This window comes from Saccopteryx leptura, chromosome 3 (assembly GCF_036850995.1).
Source record: "Saccopteryx leptura isolate mSacLep1 chromosome 3, mSacLep1_pri_phased_curated, whole genome shotgun sequence".
Taxonomy (NCBI): domain Eukaryota; kingdom Metazoa; phylum Chordata; class Mammalia; order Chiroptera; family Emballonuridae; genus Saccopteryx; species Saccopteryx leptura.
In genome coordinates this window covers 338,612,832-338,635,794 of record NC_089505.1, presented here as the reverse complement: position 1 = coordinate 338,635,794, position 22,963 = coordinate 338,612,832, and the positions used below count along the sequence as shown (strand labels likewise).

Below are 22,963 nucleotides of genomic sequence, written 5' to 3'. Positions count from 1 at the left end.
GTAGGGTAACGCTAGACTAAATTGTGGATGAGAAGGAAGGAACTTAAAATCTTACTTCAAAATTCTGTAATGTTTTTTTTCTTAACCAAAAGAGGTCATATTATTATTTTGGCTTACACTATTACAGCTAGTAAGATACTAATTGTTTTTGTTCCGTGCATATTTGGAAGTTAAACATATCTACTTTGGTTATGAGAGACAAATGGAAACTCAGAGTTAAAAAAGAGAGAGAGAGAAACTCAGTTTCACCCTCCACTACGGCATCTTCCTGATTAGCCTTAAACTGCCAGCCAGTGGGCAGTCTTCCAAAGTTTCCTTCTCCTTCAGATGCTAATAAGCCCAGACAGTGTGGAAATCAGCGTCTCAGTAAATCTCCTCTCTTTCTTTTGTGTAAAGCTCACTCCCAAACCATCTCAAAGGCTGTAGTATTTTAATAAATGGATTCCGCTGGGGAGAACACAGGCCAGTTTCCTGAAAAGGGGTCCCTGCTTACCGCTTCCATCAGACCCTTCACTGTGGGGGACTTCAACATCAGAGCGTCAAACACGTCGTCGGTCTCCTTCCGCACGTAGAGCAGCACTGCAAGACAAGGCGGGGAGAGCGGTGACCCAGGGCCCGCGACCCCTGCTCTACTAATGTGCTCGGACCACTGACCCCAACGACACCCTGCAAGGCTGTTGAGGCACTTCCACAGACGCCTGTGGCTAGGGACTGCTAAGGGCGATGCGATGACACGGACTGATACCTGGGTGAGGACACCTACCAGGCCGTAAGGTGCTTTCACATACTGTGCACATTTGAATTTCTCAAGTGGCTACACGATCTCTTTCTGTGATCTCTGTCTTTTATTTATCTATTTGATCATTCAACAAACTACTGAACTCCCACCCGGGCCCCTCAGCCCCAGGCTGCGTGCTAGGAGCGGAGGCTGCAGCAAGGAGTGAAGACTGAGCCTGTGCGTAGGGTCGCAGTCCACTTAGAAAGGCAGACATTGCTCCAGTAAGCAGACAACTGGACAGAGTCACAAGAGCGATGAAGGAAAAAGGAGAAAGTGCTTACAATGGCCTGAGCTTTTCAAGGGGAAAGGAGGGCGCTCCCAGAGGTGACCTTGAAGAAGAGGTCTAAGTTATGAAGGGTGTAGGAGCACCAACACAGGCACGGGAGGGCAGGAGAGAAGGAGGGCAGGAGAGGAGGGCAGGGAGCTCCAACTCCAGCAGACAGAGCGACATGTACAAAGGCCCGGGAAGGAGGCATGCATTTCAAAAGCAAGCTGATACGAGTACAGTGGGTCTGGCTTTGACCCGTTCATCCTGCTGTGGGGCCCTGGTCACTTAACTTCTCCAAGCTTTGGTTTTCTCTGTAAAACAGAGATAATGATCATCTCTACCTCATAAGGTTGCTGGGAGGGTGAAATGAAATAAGCTCCACGTGGGATGCTTAGCGCAGCGCTGGGCGCACAGCAAACACCCATTCCTCAAACACTACAGGCTGTTATGGAGCAACAGTCGCGGTCCTAGTGTCTCAGTGACATGGGTGCAGCTTTCTGGTTGCTTCTCTGTCACAAACACTGAATCTGACAAAGCACAGAAAGTGAGATGATGGGGCCTCAGGTATCGATACTGAGCTGACGACACTCCACCACTGCATACCGGTTCTTACAGCAACGGCACGGGGGCTTAGCCCCCCAAAAGAACTGGGAACCGCCATTCAGATGCGACCCTGCCTCCCAGCGAGCTGACTGTCCTTCCTCACTCCCAGTGACATGGCTTCTGGTTTTTCCTCCAGCAAGAAGGAAGAGGGCCCAGGCTAAGCCGCTTGCACCTGGCTAGTGCAGAAACACGCACAGGTCCAACAGGCCTGCTGGGCCTGGGCCCGGACAACAGTCAGATAGGGCTGAGCCGCAGCCCCCAGCCACCCAGCCACCCAGCCACCCAGCCACCCGAAGGAACGAAGCTGGAGCCAGGAAACGGAACCAGCTCTAACCCAAACTCCCACATCTCCCCCCCACCTTGGACCCCCAAGGACTTCTCTAAAGCTGCTGCTTCATCAAGGCCACGGAGACATGGGTGCACGGGTTCTGCCCGAGCTTCCTTTCTGCGGCCAGCAGACACCCGGCTTGTGTCCGAGCATCCTCTCTGCGGCCAGCAGACACCCGGCTTGTGTCCGAGCATCCTCTCTGCGGCCAGCAGACACTCGGCTTGTGTCCGAGCCTCCTCTCTGCGGCCAGCAGACACTCGGCTTGTGTCCGAGCATCCTCTCTGCGGCCAGCAGACACTCGGCTCGTGCCCGAGCCTCCTCTCTGCGGCCAGCAGACACTCGGCTCGTGCCCGAGCCTCCTCTCTGCGGCCAGCAGACACTCGGCTCGTGCCCGAGCCTCCTCTCTGCGGCCAGCAGACACTCGGCTCGTGCCCGAGCCTCCTCTCTGCGGCCAGCAGACACTCGGCTCGTGCCCGAGCCTCCTCTCTGCGGCCAGCAGACACTCGGCTTGTGTACGATCAAAACAAAACAAAACAAAATGCCCTGAGTGCTGCAGTCTCTTTTCTTTACACGGTTTTAGAAACAAAATACCAATTAAATAAATAGACTGATGTGTCACCAAAGATTTCCAAATTTAGTCCTTTGGAAGGAATATTTTATAGCCTCCACTTCAGATAAAATCATCTAGCGACCTAATGGCATTATAAGAGGACTTAATGTTAGCAGTACAAGGAGAAACAGACCACACAACCTCAATTGCTACTAGAGGAGAAAAAATAAAGTAAAAATAAATAAATAAAACAAAACAGACAGACAGAAAAACAGTAAAATCTCTCACCAGCGACAGATGAACATTCTGCTCCCAGCAGAAGAATGTATGTACTTTCCAGAAGTCTGATCCTGAGGAAACCCCAAACCATGTTCTATTAAAGTCAGTACCACTTCTACTGGAATTACAATCTTCTTTTAAAATTGTTTTTGAAATAATATGGCTTCAGAAAGGGTTGAAAGTGGCATGGTTGTAAGCTGACAGACTGTGGGGACCCCCCTTGAAGGGCAGGGCCACTGATTCTCCCACTGGCTGTGGCAGCCACACGCAGGCAGGCTTGCTGGACTCACAGCACGCCCCCACAGGGCACCCAGGGAGGCCCAGGAAGGCGGCTGTTGTCACTGTGCATCTTTGCCGTCACTCACCCCAGACCTTATGCAAAGATAGCCCCAAGTGACTTCAAAAAAAGCCACCCTGGAGAAGAGGCTAGAAAGTCTCAAATAATGGCATCAGTGATAATTATGCTCATTTTCTCTCCTGGGGAACTTCTAACAACCCAACAAAAGGACCGTCACTGACGCTGATTCCTGCTGCTTATCAAGGTCCAGCGCAGACGGGAGCCCCAGCAAGGGCTCAGGAACACACCGTCCTCTTCCGAAGGAGAGCTCCTCGGCTCCCCCTGGGGGAACATCCCCTCCAATGCGGCTGGTTGCAGCGCCCTCATGTGTCCCTATGATTTACATGTTGCAAAGGCCAGATAATGGCTTTTGTAGCCCAATACGATTCCTCTTGGCAGTTTCTGCCCTGACTTCACAAACCCAAAATAATCAAGAAACACAACCTTTGGACTAGCCAGCATGTACTAAATATAGGTGCCAGCTACAATTAATTTTGCCTGTGTGATTCTTTGATTTCCATATCGCTCTGCCCTCATTCCAAAGCATGATATACAAGAGGCAGGCAGGCAAGAAGGGAGCTCAAAATGCACTCAAAGTATATATTTGACATTGAGCTTGTGAAGTCAGAAAATCTTCTAAAGGTTTAAATGATGTAATGTAACTAACACTATCCATGTGTGATCTTTCCCTTCTGCAATATTAATCACTTATTCACAATTATCGTGATATATCTTAAGTAGAGCAAGGCCTGATCATTAAGCTGATAGCTATACTAGTGAACACAAGTGCTCACTATGTATCAGGCACTTGAGTTTAGAGTTCCATATACATTCACTCATTAGTCCTCACAGAGACTCTTTGAAGTGGGAACTCTTTTCACCCTCAGTTTACAGATGAGGACTCTTAAGGAGCAGACGGCTTTTCCAAGGTCATACAACTCTGCAGAGGACACACTCTCGATCATTATATCAATCTCATTTCAACAAATAGGAGAATATAATTAAAATTTCTCAATAACAAAAAACTCAAGTCTGTGTGTATGGTGAATACATTTATCAGAGTAATATGATATGGCTCATTAAAAGTCCAGTACTGATGACATTTGCAAAGAACAGGTCCAATAAGGGGTGAATATCCAAAATATATAAAGAACTCACAAAGCTTAGCAACAAACAAGCAAACGATCCAATTTAAAAATGGGGAGAGGCCCTGAACAGACACTTCTCCCAAGAGGACATAAAAATGGCCAGCAGGTATATGAAAAGATGCTCATCTTCACTAGCTCTTAGAGAAATGCAAATAAAAACTATAATGAGATACCACCTCACACATGTTAGATTAGCTATTAACAACAAGACAGGAATAACAAGTGTTGAAGAGGCTGTGGAGAAAAAGGAACCCTCATTTACTGCTGGTGGAAAGCAAATTAGTACAACCATTATGGAAGGAAGTATATGGTGGTTCCTCAAAAAACTAAGAATAAAAATTACTATATGACCCAGCAATCCCTCTACTGGTATATATGCCCAAAACTCCAAAACATTGGTACTTAAAGACACATGCATCCCCATGTTTGTCACAGCATTATTCACAGTGACAAAGACATGGGAACAAAGTGTCCTTCAATAGAGGATTGGATAGAGAAGATGTGGTACATATATACAATGGAATACTACTCAGCCATAAGAAATGATGGCATAGTGCCATTTACAATTACATGGATGGACCTTGAGAACATTATACTGAGTGAAATAAATAAATCAGAAAAAGCTAAGAACTATATAATTTCACACATAAGTGGGATATAAAACCGAGACTCATGGACATAGATAAAAGTGAAGTGGTTAGCAGGGCGAAGGGGGTTGTGAGGGAGGGGGTGGGAGAGGGGAGTAAAGAGGAACAAGTATGCAGTGACGGAGAGTGATGGGCAGACAGCACAATCAACAGCTCAAATGCTATAGAAATGTTTATCTGAAACCTAGGTACTCTTATTGATCAATGTCACCCCGTTAAATTTAGTTTTCTAAATAACAAAAAAAAAATAGTAAAAGTTCTATACTGCATAAGTTGAATGTTTCTGGAAACCTTTGGTGTTAGCTATAGCAAGATATGGGGGAAACTGCTACCCCCACACTTTCCTTATTCTGAGGAAGGACAGAGTCGTGAACAGCATCAACTGCTGAGCAAGAAAGACATGGACATGCTCATGCTTTGTTTCTTACTTTTTTGGCAAAGTAGAATGAGACTCTTGGCTGAGAAAAAAATGAGTAAATTGTGGCCCTGGCCGGCTGGCTCAGTGGTAGAGTGTCGGCCTGGTGTGCGGGGGACCCGGGTTCGATTCCCGGGCCAGGGCACATAGGAGAAGCACCCATTTGCTTCTCCATCCCCCCCCCCCCTTCCTCTCTGTCTCTCTCTTCCCCTCCCGCAGCCAGGGCTCCATTGGAGAAAAGATGGCCTGGGCACTGGGGATGGCTCCTTGGCCTCTGCCCCAGGCGCTAGAATGGCTCTGGTCGGGGCAGAGCGACGCCCCGGAGGGGCAGAGCATCGCCCCCTGGTGGGCAGAGCGTCGCCCCTGGTGGGCATGCCGGGTGGATCCCAGTCGGGCGCATGCGGGAGTCTGTCTGACTGTCTCTCCCCATTTCCAGCTTCAGAAAAATACAAAAAAAAAAAAAAATGAGTAAATTGTGATATCTCAGAAAACAGGTTCCTTTATTTGTCTGAGATTAATCGTGAGCATCTATTGAAGAATTTCTCATTGCTGGTGCTTAGGTTTTATTGTCACATACACGGCAAGGGTTTCATGCTAACCTTGTATATCACTGCTGGATGAGTCAGTATGTTCACTACATTTCTCCCAAAGTGAAGGAAAGAACCAGTGCCCAGAAAGAATCAACATTTGCTTACAGTGTTTTAAAAGACAAGGTTTAAAGCAAAGGAGAAGACTGTGAACTTCCTGGGTCAATAAAACTCCCCTAGCCAGCCCTGAACCACAGGGGTGAGGGCTGGGCTGGTTATTCTTCTGGTCAAACGCCCCCTCGCACTCATGATAGGAGGACGGGTTATGTCAGCAATGCCAGTGGAGGGCCCCAACAGGAGAGATACCTCGCTTCATCCCTTCTTCTTTCATCTGCTTGGAAGGTGTTGGACCAAACTCCTCTTCCATGGGCCTGAACATCCGTTTAACGAGGACACTGCTGTAGAAAAGATGAGCAGAAAGCATTAAGCAAAGCAGGCCTGGCACTAGAACAAAGGCTCGTGCCTGCGTCAGTCCCCATCTCTTCCCTTTGTTTATGCCATCCCTAGTTCTCCATCGCGGATCCACTCCCCAATCTCCTTCTTTCCCCTTGCAGGTCCCAAGTCATCCTTTTTACGGCAGGACACACAAAACACTACCTTTAGGGCATGGACCAAAGACATACTTCCCATTGTTGAAGATGGAGCTGCAAAGGTGAGACCTCTGGGTTTCTCTCACTCTGTCCTGCACCAAACCCCCTTCCTGCTCAGAAGAGCAGGAGTTGGCCCTGGCGTCTGTGTGGTCTCCAAGTTATACAAGCCCCCTCCAAACTGGCTAGGGCCTGGGTCCTGCACTGCCTTGCCAGCCCCCTAGAGCTCAGAGGGTAGCTGGAAAGGCGCAGGCCTGCCTCGCTGGTTCTCAGTTGTGAGGCTGGCCTGACTCCCTGCTGTTCTACGGCTCCATCTGGTTGGAGCAGATGAGACTGCAGTGGTGGAAGTTCCCTAGAGACCCAGACCTCGGCTGCCCGCTCTTCCTCCCCGGGAGAGGGTTTCAGTCCCTCTTCCTGGGAGCCCACGATGTGGTGGCCCTGCCTGTTCCTAACTGGGCTCGTTCTGAGGGTTGTGCATTTCCTACCAAAGTTCCTGTTCTTTCTAGGCACTCTAAGGAAGGGGAAGACTGTTCAGGAGAACTGCAAACTGGAAAAATAAACTATCTTTGAAGAGAAGTCGCTGCTGCTGAGTGTGGTGGACTCTGTGAGCCAGCCGGGGCAAGCGCCAACCTTACCCCATTTCAGTGATGGTCAAACTGAGGCTTAGTGTGTTAACTGTCTCACTCAGGGTAATGCAGCTAATAAGTGAAAAAGGCTGTTCAGAGAACCCAGCTTTGAAGGACAACTTCATGTTAAAGGTACTCAAGATCTGAGATGATGAGTCAGGGTATAAGAAATGATATTAAGAGTCAGCATTCCCTTATTTTATTCCCTAGTAAGTAAACTATGAAAATAGCTAGAAGAAAAACTCAAATCCAAGTCCCAGGTGAAGGTAGTAATAAGTTTTTAGGGCACTGTTCCCTCCGTGTTCCCCTCACTGCCTTATTATAAAAGTAGGTCGTGTTATTCTGTCATGTCTTGGAACTGGATGACCATGACCTCAGGAGAAGATGAAGACTCATTTACACAGCTGTCAGTGGGCAGTGGGGTAATAATGGGTAAACAGCCTGGAATACCACCAGCCCGTGAAATACCACTCTAACATGCTGTGTGAGGGTTTCTAAACCAGTGATTTTCCTTTTCTTGCCAAGCAAGATTTATTTGTATTTTTCCAAAAGTCTGTTGACTTTTGATAGCACCCCGTTCTGAGCTGTGACAAACTTTGCCATTAAAATAACATCTTGGATAAACCACTTTTCTCTTGGGAGTGCAAAAATGCTTTTTCACACTTTCAAATCTATAAACCCAGTAGGGAGTCAATAAATTTGTCTAGTCTGAATTCAACTGTTACATTTATTTTCAAAACAAGGCAAGAAGGGAGGGGCAGATATGATTGCTCCATTTGATAGATGAAAAAAGCATGAATTTCAGGTCTCCTGATGCCTGTCAATTACACTTGATTGTACTACAAAAGGACCAGAGAATAAGGAAAAGGTGCTTTCTCTGATATCAGTCTCCATCCCACGAGCCCATGTGTGATGAGATGTGAGGACTCCAGGTCTAGCAGCACATGGAGCCATTACCTTGAGGTACAATCTCAGGGGAAGCAAATGCTTGTAGTAGAAATAAAGGACTGCTAAGTTTCCCCAGAAAAAAAATGGGAAGATGTTCAGGTTTGAAACCTGGGTCTCTGGCCATATCTGGGAAAGGCAATGCTGCACCCTACCTAGTAGGCTGAACTGTACCCGGCATTGGTGCCCAGTGAGGAGTTGCCAAAATAAAGTGCAGAAAGACGCTGCAAACACCATGGAGACATAGATTACCTCTCACAACTCTGTTTATGGCCTACATAGGCTAATTACCATGTGTTCCCTAAATAAAGTGGTCTCAATTAATTTATTTACAACAAAAATTACTCTCTTGGGAAGAACCCATCATCCCAAAATGATCTTAATCAATGTAGGATGCAAGTTAGTGGCAGAGCAGCTGGAAGTTACACTCACCTCCTCTCAGATCCAAACTGGAATTATAACTAACTTTTAGAACAATCAACCTGAATAACCAACTCTAGGCTAGCTGAACAGAAGTCGTATAACAAAGGGTTTATTACAGAAGAAGCCAGGCAAGGAGGAGATGCGAAAAGGGCTGCACCCACACCTACCTGCTGCAGCTGAGCAGATAGAGGGATATCTCTGCTGAAAATGTCCCTCTAAGGAGAGTGGGATCTCAGCTCCATGCCGGGCTCCCTAGCCAAGAGCACTAGAACTGGGAAGAGGAGCTCACATAACATCTGGCTGTGAAAAACAGTGGGGATTCTATCCTCCAGGGAGAGGCAGGAATCTGCTAGAAACCCAGGTACCCTCTTAAAAGGCTAGTGCACAAAATATCATTCGGAGCCACTTACCCGAGACCAGGGGTCCCCAAACTACGGCCCCCTGAGGCCATTTATCCAGCCCCCACCGCACTTCCGGAAGGGGCACCTCTTTCATTGGTGGTCAGTGAGAGGAGCATAGTTCCCATTGAAATACTGGTCAGTTTGTTGATTTAAATTTACTTGTTCTTTATTTTAAATATTGTATTTGTTCCCATTTTGTTTTTTACTTTAAAATAAGATATGTGCAGTGTGCATAGGGATTTGTTCATAGTTTTTTTTTTATAGTCTGGCCCTCCAATGGTCTGAGGGACAGTGAACTGGCCCCCTGTGTAAAAAGTTTGGGGACCCCTGCCCGAGACTCTAGCAGAGGGTGGGTGCGACAGACTAGAGTCACGTAAAGACAAAGTGGGTTGTATGGCTCTGGGGAGAAAGCTGAAGGGACAGCCACTCAGGTCCCTGTGCCGAGCCCCTCTCCCACACTGCCCACAGATGCCATCTTTATTAGGTGCAGTACTCCCCTCCATATGGCATCAGCCTAGAGGAATGAACCAGCCCCACCCTTCTGATGCCCAGGCACCCTGCCCTGCTGAGCTCACATCCAGCTGGAGGGCAAATTCAGGGGATGTCAGAGACTTAGTGGTGTGGCTCTGGGGCAGGGCCCCTCCTTCCACTCCCCAGTGTCCCCCATGGGAGACTCACTAGCCCTACTCTCCCAACTCCTGGTGGCCCCAACCTGTTGAGCTCACCCTGAAAAGTCAGCTGGCTGTGGCCACCTTGAGCCCTCAGTGCAGATTCTCTTGGAAGACTCTCAAGGGGGGAGAGACTGGGTTGTGTGGCTCTAGGTCCGCAGCCATTTTCCCCTCACATGCCCAACTGGCACTACTGTTCCTGTGCAGAGCTCTCCCTTCACACGGCCAAATCTTGGTCTGGTTAGTCCTAATGAATTCTGCTGGCCTCCCCCTGATGACTCACTGAGACCTACCACATAGGTCTGAGGGCACCTGTCTGGGGGCAGGTACCCTGAGGTTTTGCTAAATGGCCTCAGTCCCAGCACTGGTACCAAATTTGAATCTGTATCAACTTGGTGAAAACTACTCACTCCTACCTGGTGACTCACTAAGAACCTGCCTCATACAAGTCACATACTGTCAGAGGCTCTTTCAGTTACTGAATATAACAGGCAGCCAGCAAGCAGAGGCAGTTACCGGGGTGCTTTGGGCCTTTTGCTGACTAGCCCCCAGGCTTGGTGCTCGTGGAAATCAGCCTTGGTGCACAACTCAGCCCCACCAATGCATACCCAGGGCCAGCAGAGACAACTACAAACTGTGAATTGCTTTGTACCTATAAAAAGGTAGCCCAGGACTGGTCACAGGCAATGCCTGATATTACACTGCACCAAAGTTCGTCCCAAGAGGACCCAGAACCCACACAACCTGGTGGTGGGATTCAGACCATATTAAAGCATGATCCAATTAGCTCCACAAGTGGAACACTCAAAGGGAGATCTCGGCAGGCGCCAGATCCTGGTGAAGGAGAAATAAAGAGCTTCCTGGGCAAGAGAAAGCTAAAGGAATTTATTACCACCAAACCAGTATTACAAGAAATGTTAAAAAAAAAAAAAAAACTTCTTTGAGAAGAAGAAAGAAAAAAAGAGAAAGTTATAAAAAGTATAAAATGGCAATAAAAACATACCTATGAATAATCTCTTTAAATATGAATGGATTACATGCTTCCAAACAAAAGACATTAAATTGCTAAATGGATAAGAAAACAAGACCCATATATATGCTGTCTGTAAGAGACGCACCTCAGAATGAAAGATACACAAAGACTGAAAGCAAAGGAAGGAAAAAAGATATTTCATGCAAATGGAAACTATAAAAAGCTGTGGTAGCAATACTTATACAGACAGAATAGATTTTTAAAACAATGTCTATAAAAAAGACAAAGAAGGAGATTACATACTGATAAAGGGATCATTCCAATAAGAGAATATAACCTTTGTAAACATTTATGCACCCAACATAGGAGCATCTAAATATATAAAGCAAATCGTGGTGGACATAAAGGGAAAGATAGACAGTAATGCAGTCATAATAGGGAATTTTAACACCCCATTGACATCAATGGATAGATCTTTCAGGCAAAAAAATCAATAAGACAACATCAGCCTTAAATGACACACTAGATGGATGGATTTAATTGATATTTTCAGAGCATTATACTCCAAAGAAATATACATTCTTTTCGAGTGCATATGGAACATTTGCTAGGATAGACCACATGTTAGAACACAAAACAAGTTTCAATAAATTTAAGAATATTGAAATCATATCAAGATCTTCTCTGACCGCAATGATACGAAACTAGGAATCAATTACAAAAAAATATGAAAGATACACAGACTCACAGAGGCTAAATAATATGTTACTAAACAATGTCTGGGTTAACAATGAGATCAAGGAAGAAATCAAAATAACTTGAGACAAATGAAAATAAAAATACAACCCAAAATCTATGGAACACAGCAAAAGCAGTCCTGAGAGGAAAATTCATAGCATTATAGGTCTACCTCAAGAAACAAGAAAAGTCTCAAATAAATGATCAAACTTTATTCCTAGAGGAAACAGGGGTCCCCAAACTACAGCTGCAGGCCGCATGCGGCCTCCTGAGGCCATTTATCCGGCCCCGCCACACTTCCGGAAGGGGCACCTCTTTCACTGGTGGGCAGTGAGAGAGGATGCATCCTGTGCTCTTGAAGCACTGTATGTGGCGGCTCTCCAATGGTCTGAGGGACAGTAAACTGTCCCCCTGTGTAAAAAGTCTGGGGACCCCTGAACTAGAAGAAGAGCAACAAAGCTTAAAGTGAGTAGAAGAAAGGAAATAATAAAGATGAGAGTGGAAATAAATAAACTCTAAAAAATTTTTTTTTAAATCAATGAAATTAAGCACTAGTTCTTTAAAAAGATAAACAAGATTGACAAACCTTTAACCTGACTTATCAAGACAAAAAGAGAGAGGACCCAAATAAATAAAACCAGAAATAAAAGAGAAGTAACTGACACAATAGACATTCAAAGGAATGTAAGAAAATATTATGAAACAACTATATGCCAACAAATTGGACAATCTGGAAGAAATGGATATCTTCCTAGAAACACACAATTTTCCAAAACTGAATCAAGAAGAAACAAAATCTGAACAGGCTGAATACAACTAATGATATTAAAGAAGTAATCAAAAAACTCCCAGCAAACAAAAGTCCTAGACTGGATGGTTTCACAGGTGAATTTTACCAAACATTCAAAGAAGAACATCTATCCTTCTCAAACTAGTCCAAAAAATTCAAGAGGAGGGAAGACTTCCAAGCTCATTTTACAAGGCCAGCATTATTACCCTAATTCCAAAACCAGAGATAAAATCACTACAAAGAAAGAAAATTATAGGCCAGTACCTCTGATGAACATAGATGCAAAAATATTCAACAAAATTTTACCAAACCTAATTCAGCAATGCATTATAAAGAGTATATACCATGATCAAACTGGATATATTCTTAGGATGCAAAGTTGGTACAATATTCACAAATCAATTCACGTGATACACCACATAAACAAAATGAGACAAAAATCAGATCATATCAATAGATATAGAAAAAGCATTTGACAAAATCAAGTACTCATTTATGATAAAAACTCTCAGCAAAGTGGGAACAAAGGAACCATACCTCAACATAATAAAAGTCATATATGACAAATCCACAGTTAACATCATATTCAATGGAGAAAAACTAAAAGCGTTTCCCTTAAGTACAGGAACAAGACAGAGATATATGCTATCATCACTCATATTCAATATAGTACTGGAAATCCTAGCCACAGCAATCAGACAAGAAGAAGAAATAAAAGGCACCCAAATTGAAAAGGAAGAATGAAAACTTTCGTTATTTGCAGATGACATGATACTGTTCATGGAGAACCCTAAAGATTCCAACAAACAACTGTTAGAACTAATAACAGAATTCAGTCAAGTAGCAAAAACAACTTTAACTGATTAAGGAATTCAGTAAAATAAAAGTACACAAAATAAAATTCAGAAATCAGCTGCATTTTTATACATAGTAATAAACTATCAGAAAGGGAAACTAAGAAAACAATCCCATTTCTTATTGCCTAAAAAACAAAACAAAAAACCCTAGAATAAGGTTAATTAAGGAGGTAAACAACCTGTACTCAGAAAATTATGACATTCAAGAAAAAAACTGCAGAAGACACAAATAAATGGAAGCATATACTGTGCTCGTGGATAGGAAGAATTAACATCATTAAAATGTCTTCAGCTTCTATTTTCCAATTTGCCAAATGGCAAACTAAAATGCAAACAAGAATAACTGGTATTAATGTAATAAATAAGGAAAATCTGCCTGACCAGGCGGTGGCGCAGTGGATAGAGCGTCGGACTGGGATGCGGAAGGACCCAGGTTCGAGACCCCGAGGTCGCCAGCTTGAGCGCGGGCTCATCTGGCTTGAGCAAAGAGCTCACCAGCTTAGACCCAAGGTCGCTGGCTCCAGCAGGGGGTTACTCGGTCTGCTGAAGGCCCGCGGTCAAGGCACATGTGAGAAAGCAATCAATGAACAACTAAGAAGTCGCAACGCGCAACGAGAAACTGATGATTGATGCTTTTCATCTCTCTCCGTTCCTGTCTGTCTGTCCCTGTCTATCTCTGCCTCTGTAAAAAAAATAAAAATAAATAAATAAATAAATAAATAAATAAATAAATAAATAAGGAAAATCTGACTATAAGAGATGGTAAAAGTGATTTACATTTTTTTTCCCTGAAGTTAGAAGCAGGGAAGCAGTCAGACTCCTGCATGTGACTGACCGGGATCCACCCAGCATGCCCACCAGGGGGCGATGCTCTGCCCATCTGGGGCATTGCTCTGTTTCGGCCAGAGCCATTCTAGCGCCTGAGGTGGAGGCCATGGAGCTGTCTTCAGCACCTGAGCCAACTTTGCTCCAATGGAGCCTTGGCTGCGGGAGGGGAAGAGAGAGAGAGAGAGAGAGAGAGAGAGAGAGAAAGGAGAGGGGCAATGGTGGAGAAGCAGATGGGTGCTTCTCCTGTGTGCCTTGACCAGTAATTGAACCTGGGACTTCCACATGCTGGGCTGATGCTCCACTGGTGAGTCAACCTGACAGGGCCATTTTCTTAAATTTTTAAAAACTTTCCTTGCATTTCTGGAACAGACTTGGGCATTAATGGGTGGTTTTTTTAATGCAATATTGAATAGTAAGTGATAAACATATGCCAATCCAAAAGAGGGTGGGCTTTTTACATGTGAATCTACAATTACCTCAAAATAAAAAGTTTAATTAAAAACACAATTTTAAAACGGGAGGCAACCTCATGGTCATCACTTATGTAACTATTTCTAATGTTATGAGAATCAATATTTGTGGGTTGGGGTAAAATTTCAGAGGACAGTTTCATATACAGTATATGGATTTAAAAAGTGCTGTATCTCAACTTTGATGGTAATGAAGAGTTGTCCTAATAAACCGTGTGAGATAACAAAAAGTAACTCGAGTGACAAGAAAGACACTGATGTCAAAGATGAATTGTGAAGAATCTAAATAAATAAAAGTGTTTCATAAAATGGCAAACATTATTAAATCATAAGATGTTATTCTTTAAATGTATGTGGAATTAAATTAACAAAGCAAGTATCAGTAGATCATTGATATTTTTGGCTATATCCATAAATATTTACCTATTTTAGTTGGTTCAAGAGCTTTCTTTTTTGTTTTCATCTTCTCCTTGGAAAACTGGAGGAGTTTATTTATAGTCATGATATTCATGTATAAATGGTGAAACATGGTTTACCATACCCTACAACCTCACATTTCATGATTCGCTTAGCATCCCTGAATGAGGGGTGGGGGGTGGGGGCTTGGTTCTTGGTTCTCTGGAAAATTTTTCCTTTAATAAGAGAGAAAGTGCAGAATTCTAAAAGGATTTTGTTGCCTGACCTGTGGTGGCACAGTGGGATAAAGCGTCGACCTGGAACACTGAGGTCGCCGGTTCGAAACTTTGGGCTTGCCTGGTCAAGGCACATATGGGAGTTGATGCTTCCAGCTCCTCCCCCTTCTCTCTCTCTCACAAAAAAATCAATAAATAAAATATTAAAAAAATAAAATAAAATAAAATAAAAGGATTTTGTTTTGTGCTATGAACACAGGGTGATGACTTTAGGCTTAATATCAGGTTGATTCAGTGAACTCACTGGTGATGGGTTAATAATCTCTAACTTCCCCAAAGGGTTACTGAATTCTAGCCGAAGTGTTGGCTTCCCCAAAACACAAACATCCAGGACTGTTTTGCTCAGCAACACGGAAACCAAGTGCGTGGTTTGGTCTGGCAGCATCTATAGGACCCTCCCTGTTGCAAGAGGAAAGGCAGGGACTTCTGGTGGAGTCACCCAGAGCCTGGTGAGTGCAGTCACTTTGTGGCGCTGACTCTGAGCTGGGATGGAACCCATCTACAGGGTTGTCCTTCCCAACCTTGCCTCCTTCTGGCTTTTGTTTCCCTACAGCCTCAGCCTCTGAGGAAGTCATACAAGGTGGCCTCAGGGGAGATAGATGGTGGTGTGCCTTTGGGAAGAAGCAAGGGGGTAAGAAAAATTCTTGGAGAGGACCAGAGTCTGAGTGTTCTAAGCAACATCCCACGGCAACGGCAGGATTTTGGAGGGAATCAACTGTCCTCCAGACACAGGGAGTCCCAAGCTCACCAAGGATCCCCATGCCCCAGACGCAGTACAGACACCACAGGGCCGCTCTGCTTAAAGGGACCACACCACGGGTTGGAACAGGGGCATCCTGTGGACAGGGGATCAAGGCAGGAAGGGTTTCCAGGAACTAGAGGTCAGATGTAGATGGAGAGCAGGGCCCCAGAAATAACGGAAATAGAATTTCTCAGTGTATGACATTTGCATATCAATTTACATTGTTTTTTCAGGCAGTTTAGAGCCCTTCTCTCTTCCTTCTAGGAACCATTTCTGTGTCCCTGGTTAAGGGCTCACACTCTGCGGAAGATTCTTTCTGTCTGGCTTGTTCTTTTCATTCTCCTTCATCTTCCTCTCCTCCAGTTCCCAAGTATCATTTATTTGGGGCTTGAAAAGGAATCTTAATAAAAAATGGCTATGATTTTTAATAAAGTACCTTCCATGTATCAGACAGAACATTTTACATATTAATGCTTATAATAACTCTTGCAGGTAGTGCTATTATTTGCTACTTTTAGATGAGGAAATTGAGGGTCCATAAGGTTATTATATTAAGTCACAGAGCTTGTAAGATCAAGGCCAGATTCAAACAATGGCTGACTAGCTCCAGAGCAAGGGTTCTCAAACACCGCTAAGCATTAGACTCACACAGGGACTGTTTAAAGTCCCCATGCCTGAGCTGTACTTCACACCGATTAAATAAAATTCTGAGGTGTGGCGCCTGTACATGAGTATCTTTTAACTGCCCAGGTGATTCCAAAGCACAGCAAGCAGCCTGCTGCTGACAACTGGTGCCCAAAACCCTCTGTATCTAACTGTTGTCTCCCATACCTACAAAACAAACTTTCACAGGTCCACTGATCCCCAAATTCAGCACCAGATGTCACCCCAAATACTTTGTCATTAGACAAGAACGGCCAGGCGTTTCTCTTTCTGTTTTCCTCTTTTTGTTCAGTCTAGGCAGTTGGCTGATGATGCTCCCATCCCACCTCCCGTCAGTTTTCTCCGGTGACTCTCTAACTGCATTCAGGTTTGCAGGCACGTCAGGTGAGCTCTCCTACTTGTGAACAAGTGTTTGTCTGCCCACCACGTAGCTTTGGCATTGCAGGGAGAGGGACTCTGGTGTGCCACAGCAGGCTATCTCCTGCAGCTAGTGGTTGTGTGAATGATGCTCTCAAAATCTCATTTAGATGCTTTAATACTGCCTGGCCTGTGGTGGTGCTGGTGGCTCAGTGGATAAAGTGTTGACCTGGAACTCTGAGGTTGCCGGTTCGAAACCCTGAGCTTGCCTGGTCAAGGCACATATGGGAGTTGATGCTTCCTGCTCCTCCTCTCCTCTCTCTCTCTCTCTCTCTCTCTCTCTCTCTCTCCTCTCTAAAATGAATAAAGTCTTTAAAAAAATAAACAACTATAGATGCTTTAATACTAATGTGATTTTTTTGTCAGGGAGAGAAAGAACTGGTCAGAGACAGTCCTGATGGAGGATGTGCAAATGCCAGTGAAGGTGGCACTCCTCGGGGCTGGACACACTCATCTGGGCTGTCACAGTTTGGGTCTTATACTCCAACGGATGAGTCAAGGGTGTGCCTTTGTCATGGCCAGGAAGTTGTCACAATGAAGGCCTGTCTTTTGATACCTCTTTGGCAGCCACAAATCAAGAATGAAGAGGATTAGGTAATAGAGCAGAACAATGGCTAAAAGCAGGTAATGGGGAATGCAGCTAGACCCAGGTTCAAATCCTGCCTCTATCACTTGCCAGCTGCGTGACTTAGACCAAGTTTCTTAATCTTCTGAAGTTTCAATTTCATCATTGTAAAAATAGAGATAATTATAGCATCTTTCCCATGGGAATTGTGGGAGAATTCAATGTGATTATGCATATAAAGCACTCAGTGCAGTGGCTAGCCATGGTATGCAGCGAATGCTATTCCTTTTACATATAACAAGAGCCAAGTGCCTACTATACATTAACACTGAGGCTCTAAGGCCATCCATATTGCTCAACTGACCTCTAAATAGAATATGTATAAAAGTAAAGAGACTTGGGCCTTGGGCCTTAAGATTATAACAGAGGGTAATTCTTAAGTCACCTAAACGTTGCCACTTTGCACGGAAGGACTGAGGCTGAGGTACATTAAGTGAGGTCTGCACCTGAAGCAGCATTTCGGTCTCGGGCACTTCTCACACATAATACAAGCTTTCAAGCAGGAGGGTAATGGAATGTTAGAGCCGATGGGATCTCAGAGATCATCGTCTATACCAGGGGTCCCCAAACTTTTTACACAGGGGGCCAGTTCACTGTCCCTCAGACTGTTGGAGGGCCGGACTATAAAAAAAATATGAACAAATCCCTGTGCACATTGCACATATCTTATTTTAAAGTAAAAAAACAAAACGGGAACAAATACAATATTTAAAATAAAGAACGAGTAAATTTAAATCAACAAACTGACCAGTATTTCAATGGGAACTATTCTCCTCTCACTGACCACCAATGAAAGAGGTGCCCCTTCTGGAAGTGCGGTGGGAGCCGGATAAATGGCCTCAGGGGGCCGCATGCAGCCCGCGGGCCGTAGTTTGGGGACCCCTGGTCTATACACAGTCCTCAGTGGGCAAGTGAGGAAACCAACGCTCAGCGGTCAGGGAGCCGGCCCAGGAGCTGCAGCCTGGCAACAGAACATGGGCTTCCTAAGCTCAGAGTCAAGTTCTTTCCTTGGCACCACACTGTCCCTTGTAAAATATGTGAATAACCGATGAGGACTGATAGTGCTAATCATTGCTGTTCATCCCAGCCTCTGGAAATGTATTATCCATGTGCTCAGATAAAAAAGAACAATCTCATGAAGTACTTAGAACATGTAGAACTCAGAGGTTAGAGGTCAGATGCCATACGAGGTTCTGCTTCTAACCAGCTGGGGAAGTATCTGACTCCTTTGGGATTCTGTCCTTTAGAACAGAAGGCGGCAGATTTTTCTGTAACAGGCAGGGTAGTAAGCGTCCAGGATTCCTGGGCTATGTGGTCTCTGCTGCGACCATGGAACTCGGCTGTGGTCGCCCCGATGCAGCCACTGACAAGACATAAAGGAATTCATGTGGCTGTGCTCCGATTACATTTTATGCATAAACACTTGGATGTCACATAAGTTTCACATGTCATACAATATTATTCAGGGTGTATTCAACCATTTAAAAATGTTTGTGAACAACAGAAAAACAAGTGTTGTGCCTAATTTGGTCCTCGGGCTGCAATTTGCCCCCTTCTGCTTTGGCGATGAGCTCAGCAAATCGGCTATACTTACATCACCTAGGAATGTCTGAGAAGTATATTAATTATATAAGAATAGGGAAGCCCTGGTTTGACCACAAGTTGACAAAAAGTGATCTAGAAGTTTTTAGTTATATATATTAATATATAACGCAAACCAAGATCTTGGGTACATATAAGTAATGTAATGCAGATATTGAAAAATGAACATAGTTGTAAATTGTTTTAAGAGAAAAAGAGCATTTGGGGCACATGAAGAACTAGAGTCAATGAGTAGAAGTCAAAAGAAGGTCGACATCAATTCAACAGACTAACTTCCTGAGGACTGGAATCACCCAACAGTAATGATCTTCCTCACATACAGTGAGAATACTCACACTGTTTCCATCACTGGGAATATTCAAGTGGAAGCTGGCTTCTCAAGGGCGAGGGATAAGATGTTACATTGCCTACAAGGGAGGGTCAGCTAAATGGCCTTGAAGCTTCTCTGTTGGCTCTAAAATTCTAGGAGTCTATAAAATGAGTTGTGGGTGGAAAGCTGTAGGCAGAATCATGACGTGCAACACGCTGGGCACTTTCAGTGACCCTAACCTACAGTCCTAAGGATTCCCAGCCTTCCCAGCTCCCACTCAAAGCAGCCTCACCACTAGCCCCACCCCCACCCCGGCTCGCTTCCCAGAGTGCGGGCTTCAGGAAGTAGTGCAGGTGGCCCAGGTAATACTGAAAACAGGTAGGCTGTCTCCTTGGCACAAGCTCAGCTTGACCTCGTGTTGGGGCCAAAAAAATTTATTTCAGTAACTGGATTACTGGTAAGAAGATGGAACTGAAGACATGTGCCATTTAGAAAAATAGCTAGTTATTCAGACAGATCGGAGGAAGAAGGGGAAAGTGAGATTTGGAAGGAAATAGTATTCCCCCAGCCTTCCTCTCAGTACTCAGAATCACACACCTCTCAGCTCTGAGTCTGTTGACGAAAGGACGGTCCCATCCCTCCCGCAGTTACCCACTGTGTGAAGAGTCATTTCTACGGACATGGACTGACTTTGGGTGTTTGAAGGAAAGAATTGAGTGTCTTACCCTTCTCGTTCATCATCCGTGTTGTAATACACCTGTGGAATAAAACAATAGGCTTATTGTAGGTCAGAGACAGAGATGGAAATATGTTATGTGATGCACAGACTTTCCTAAGGCACACCACTGTCTCGTAAAAAAGACAAATTTGATTAATGATGCTGTGTATGTGTGTGTCTAAGGAAATACAATTTAACTTCGTATTCTCCACAGGGTTAATTCTTATACTTTAATGAAATAAAATTGGAAATCTGATTATTTCCGGCTCAAGTTAGTCTGATCAGATTACCTATTTCCTTAAACCAAATCTTGCTTTTGATAATAAGGAAGTATTTTAGCAGGATCTAAAAAGCGTTGTTTGGCAGGGCTCTGGGGCAGGGCCCGTGAGGAAGCAATCCCCTGTGGTCTGCAGGTGAGCTGACTCTGGACACTGTGGTTGGGTGATGGAAGAGGAGCAAGAGGGTCCCGTGGCAGAGTGGCAGTGTGACAGTGACAGACCTCAGGCCTCTGTGTATTCCTCAGAGGGGCCTGAGTTCCCCGGCATCCCTAACCACAGAGATGTAGGAGTCAACAGTTCCCCGGCATCCCTAACCACAGAGATGTAGGAGTCAACTATCTTCCAGCTGGGAAGGGTCATTTAGTTCTTGAAGGTATTTCTGGCCAGAGAAAGATCCTCAAAAAAAGACTCCTTTAGGTGTCAGCATGGCAGTTAAGTAGAATCAAAATTAAAGCTATTATGAAGCATCCTTATTATTTTGTGAAGCAACAGGGAAACTCCAGAAGGGATTTGCTCTATATGTAGGTTCTCTTGACTCAATTATTTATAAAAATTAGCAGTAGACCTTTCCGGAGCTGTATCTGCATGCATTTTTGTTTGGGTGAAGAACAATACCCAAGTTAGTATCGGACACTCACATATTAAGTTCAAAAGTTGCCCCTCGTCCTAGTACACTTCGTCGCTGTCCTTGCTCCAGTTGCCAGGGAGAGCAACAGTTGTCCCTGGACGGGCACACTCCCTTCAAACTTTCTCAAGGGCTCTTGGCAGTTCCTGGGACCTTGCCAAGCCCGGCCTTAGTTATGTAACAGAGCTGGATACCTGGAGCTCTTCAGATGAGTCATCTACTCATTAGCTCAGATTTCCATGAGGAACTTCTCCCTCTTAAAAATCTTTTTTATGTCTACTGGTGTATTTATTGTATGTGTTTTTTCTTCTAAAACAAAAGAATGAAGCTGTTTCCTCCCCCATCCCAAGTTTCAGTGTGGCACTGGAGAATCTGTCCTTGTGATGTACTGGAAATGCTACTGTCCATCTAGATCCATATGGAGTGACCCTCTTAGGTGAGGGAGCCTGGGCCACAGCACTGGCCACACAACTGGGTTTTCGGTAAAAACTTCCTGATGTGGCCTGTGTTATGCTGGATTCTTTAAATGTGGCATAATGCACCCGCCCTGCAGCTACATGGCAGGGTGACGGCCAGCTCTTTGCAAAGTTAGCTGGTGACTCGAAGACGGCAGAGTCTCCCGTCTCCTGACTGTTTTCTGGCCCTCCCGCATGGCCTCCACCACACTGTGTTCATCCCTATCCTGGCATTGCCTTTCTCCTCTCTCATAACGACCCACTGTTTCCTTTATTCATTGTAGGACGTACTGCACTAATTTAATGTTTAGAGTGTTTCTCAAACTTTAGAGTACATAAAAAATATCTGGAGATCTTGTTATAAATACAAATATCTGGAACCTCCTTTTGAGAGTTTAATTCAAACCACCTGGAATGGAACTTTGGAAACTGAATTCTAACCAAGAACTTCTGTGATTTAGAGGAAGAGTGCTCACAAACCACAGCTGGGAGACCACTGCTGAGGGTGTGAGGGAGGAACGGTATCCTCCTTGGGCTCTGGTACTTTAAGGAGGCTGCGACCTGCAGAGTATACATTATCCAGAGAGGTGATGCCTTGCATCCTACAGCTGAGACCTGCAGAGTATACATTATATCCAGCGAGGTGATGCCTTGCATCCCACAGCTGAGACCTGCAGAGTATACATTATATCCAGAGAGGTGATGCCTTGCATCCCACAGCTGAGACTGCAGAGTATACATTATATCCAGAGAGGTGATGCCTTGCATCCCACAGCTGAGACTGCAGAGTATACATTATATCCAGAGAGGTGATGCCTTGCATCCCACAACTTCTCCCAAGCTCCCTTCTCACTTGATGCAGTGAATATCAGCACCTTCATGTAAGGAGAGGGAGACTGGAGATCGCCATAGTGCTTACACAGTGGGTTCACTCTCTCACATTAGTTTCTGATAATCATCTGGTAAATATTCCAGTCTACATGTTTATAAGTCAGTGAGGTCACAGGGGACCAGGGTCCATGTGGGCTGACAGTGAAAATCTTCACTCTCCAGGGCATGTACTTGGGTGACTAGAATTGCTGTACCATGGCTGATGTGTCTTTAAGTGTCACTCAGGCTACTCACCCTGCAGCTGGGCAGAGCTGCGATGCAGCTGGTTCTAACAAGGCTCACGCCTGCAGTGCTTACTGAGCTGCACAATATCGCCCCCCCGACCCCCCCCCCCCCCGCCGTAAAACTGGCCCATCCTTTCACCTGCCACTGCTGGCTCTTGTTGTGCTTGTCAACATCTGCCAACTCCTGCCCCACGTGTACTTCGAACCCTGTGGCACTGCTGTCTTCCCTGCTGTTTCTGGACCCATCTCAAGCTCTTCTAAGAAAAGGCAGCCTGCCCTTCAAGTCCCAACCAGCCACAGTAGGCACCCTTTCCTTGGCCAAGCAAGGTGACCAGCCACAGAATATTCATGCACTGTACGAGGGCACCATGAGGTTGCCCAGAGCTCAGGCAGGCTCCCTCTATGGCCCCTTAACTCTGACTCCAAGGGCACAGGGAAAGCCTGAAGGCTCTGCAGGGTGGACCCCAAAGAGCAG

General features: G+C 45.0%; 1 protein-coding gene across 3 annotated transcripts in view; it reads right to left on the bottom strand.

The window, feature by feature from the left end:
• The window catches only part of GRHL2 (grainyhead like transcription factor 2), a 171,729-nt gene that overhangs the window by 14,156 nt on the left and 134,610 nt on the right, over positions 1-22,963 (bottom strand). For all 3 annotated transcript variants that reach the window (XM_066379250.1, XM_066379251.1, XM_066379252.1), the window contains exons 12-14: positions 20,023-20,054; positions 6,247-6,338; positions 494-579 (exon numbers count right to left, since the gene is read on the bottom strand). In XM_066379250.1, the coding sequence (XP_066235347.1) occupies positions 494-579; positions 6,247-6,338; positions 20,023-20,054 (210 nt within the window). The remainder of the gene's footprint in view (positions 1-493; positions 580-6,246; positions 6,339-20,022; positions 20,055-22,963) is intronic.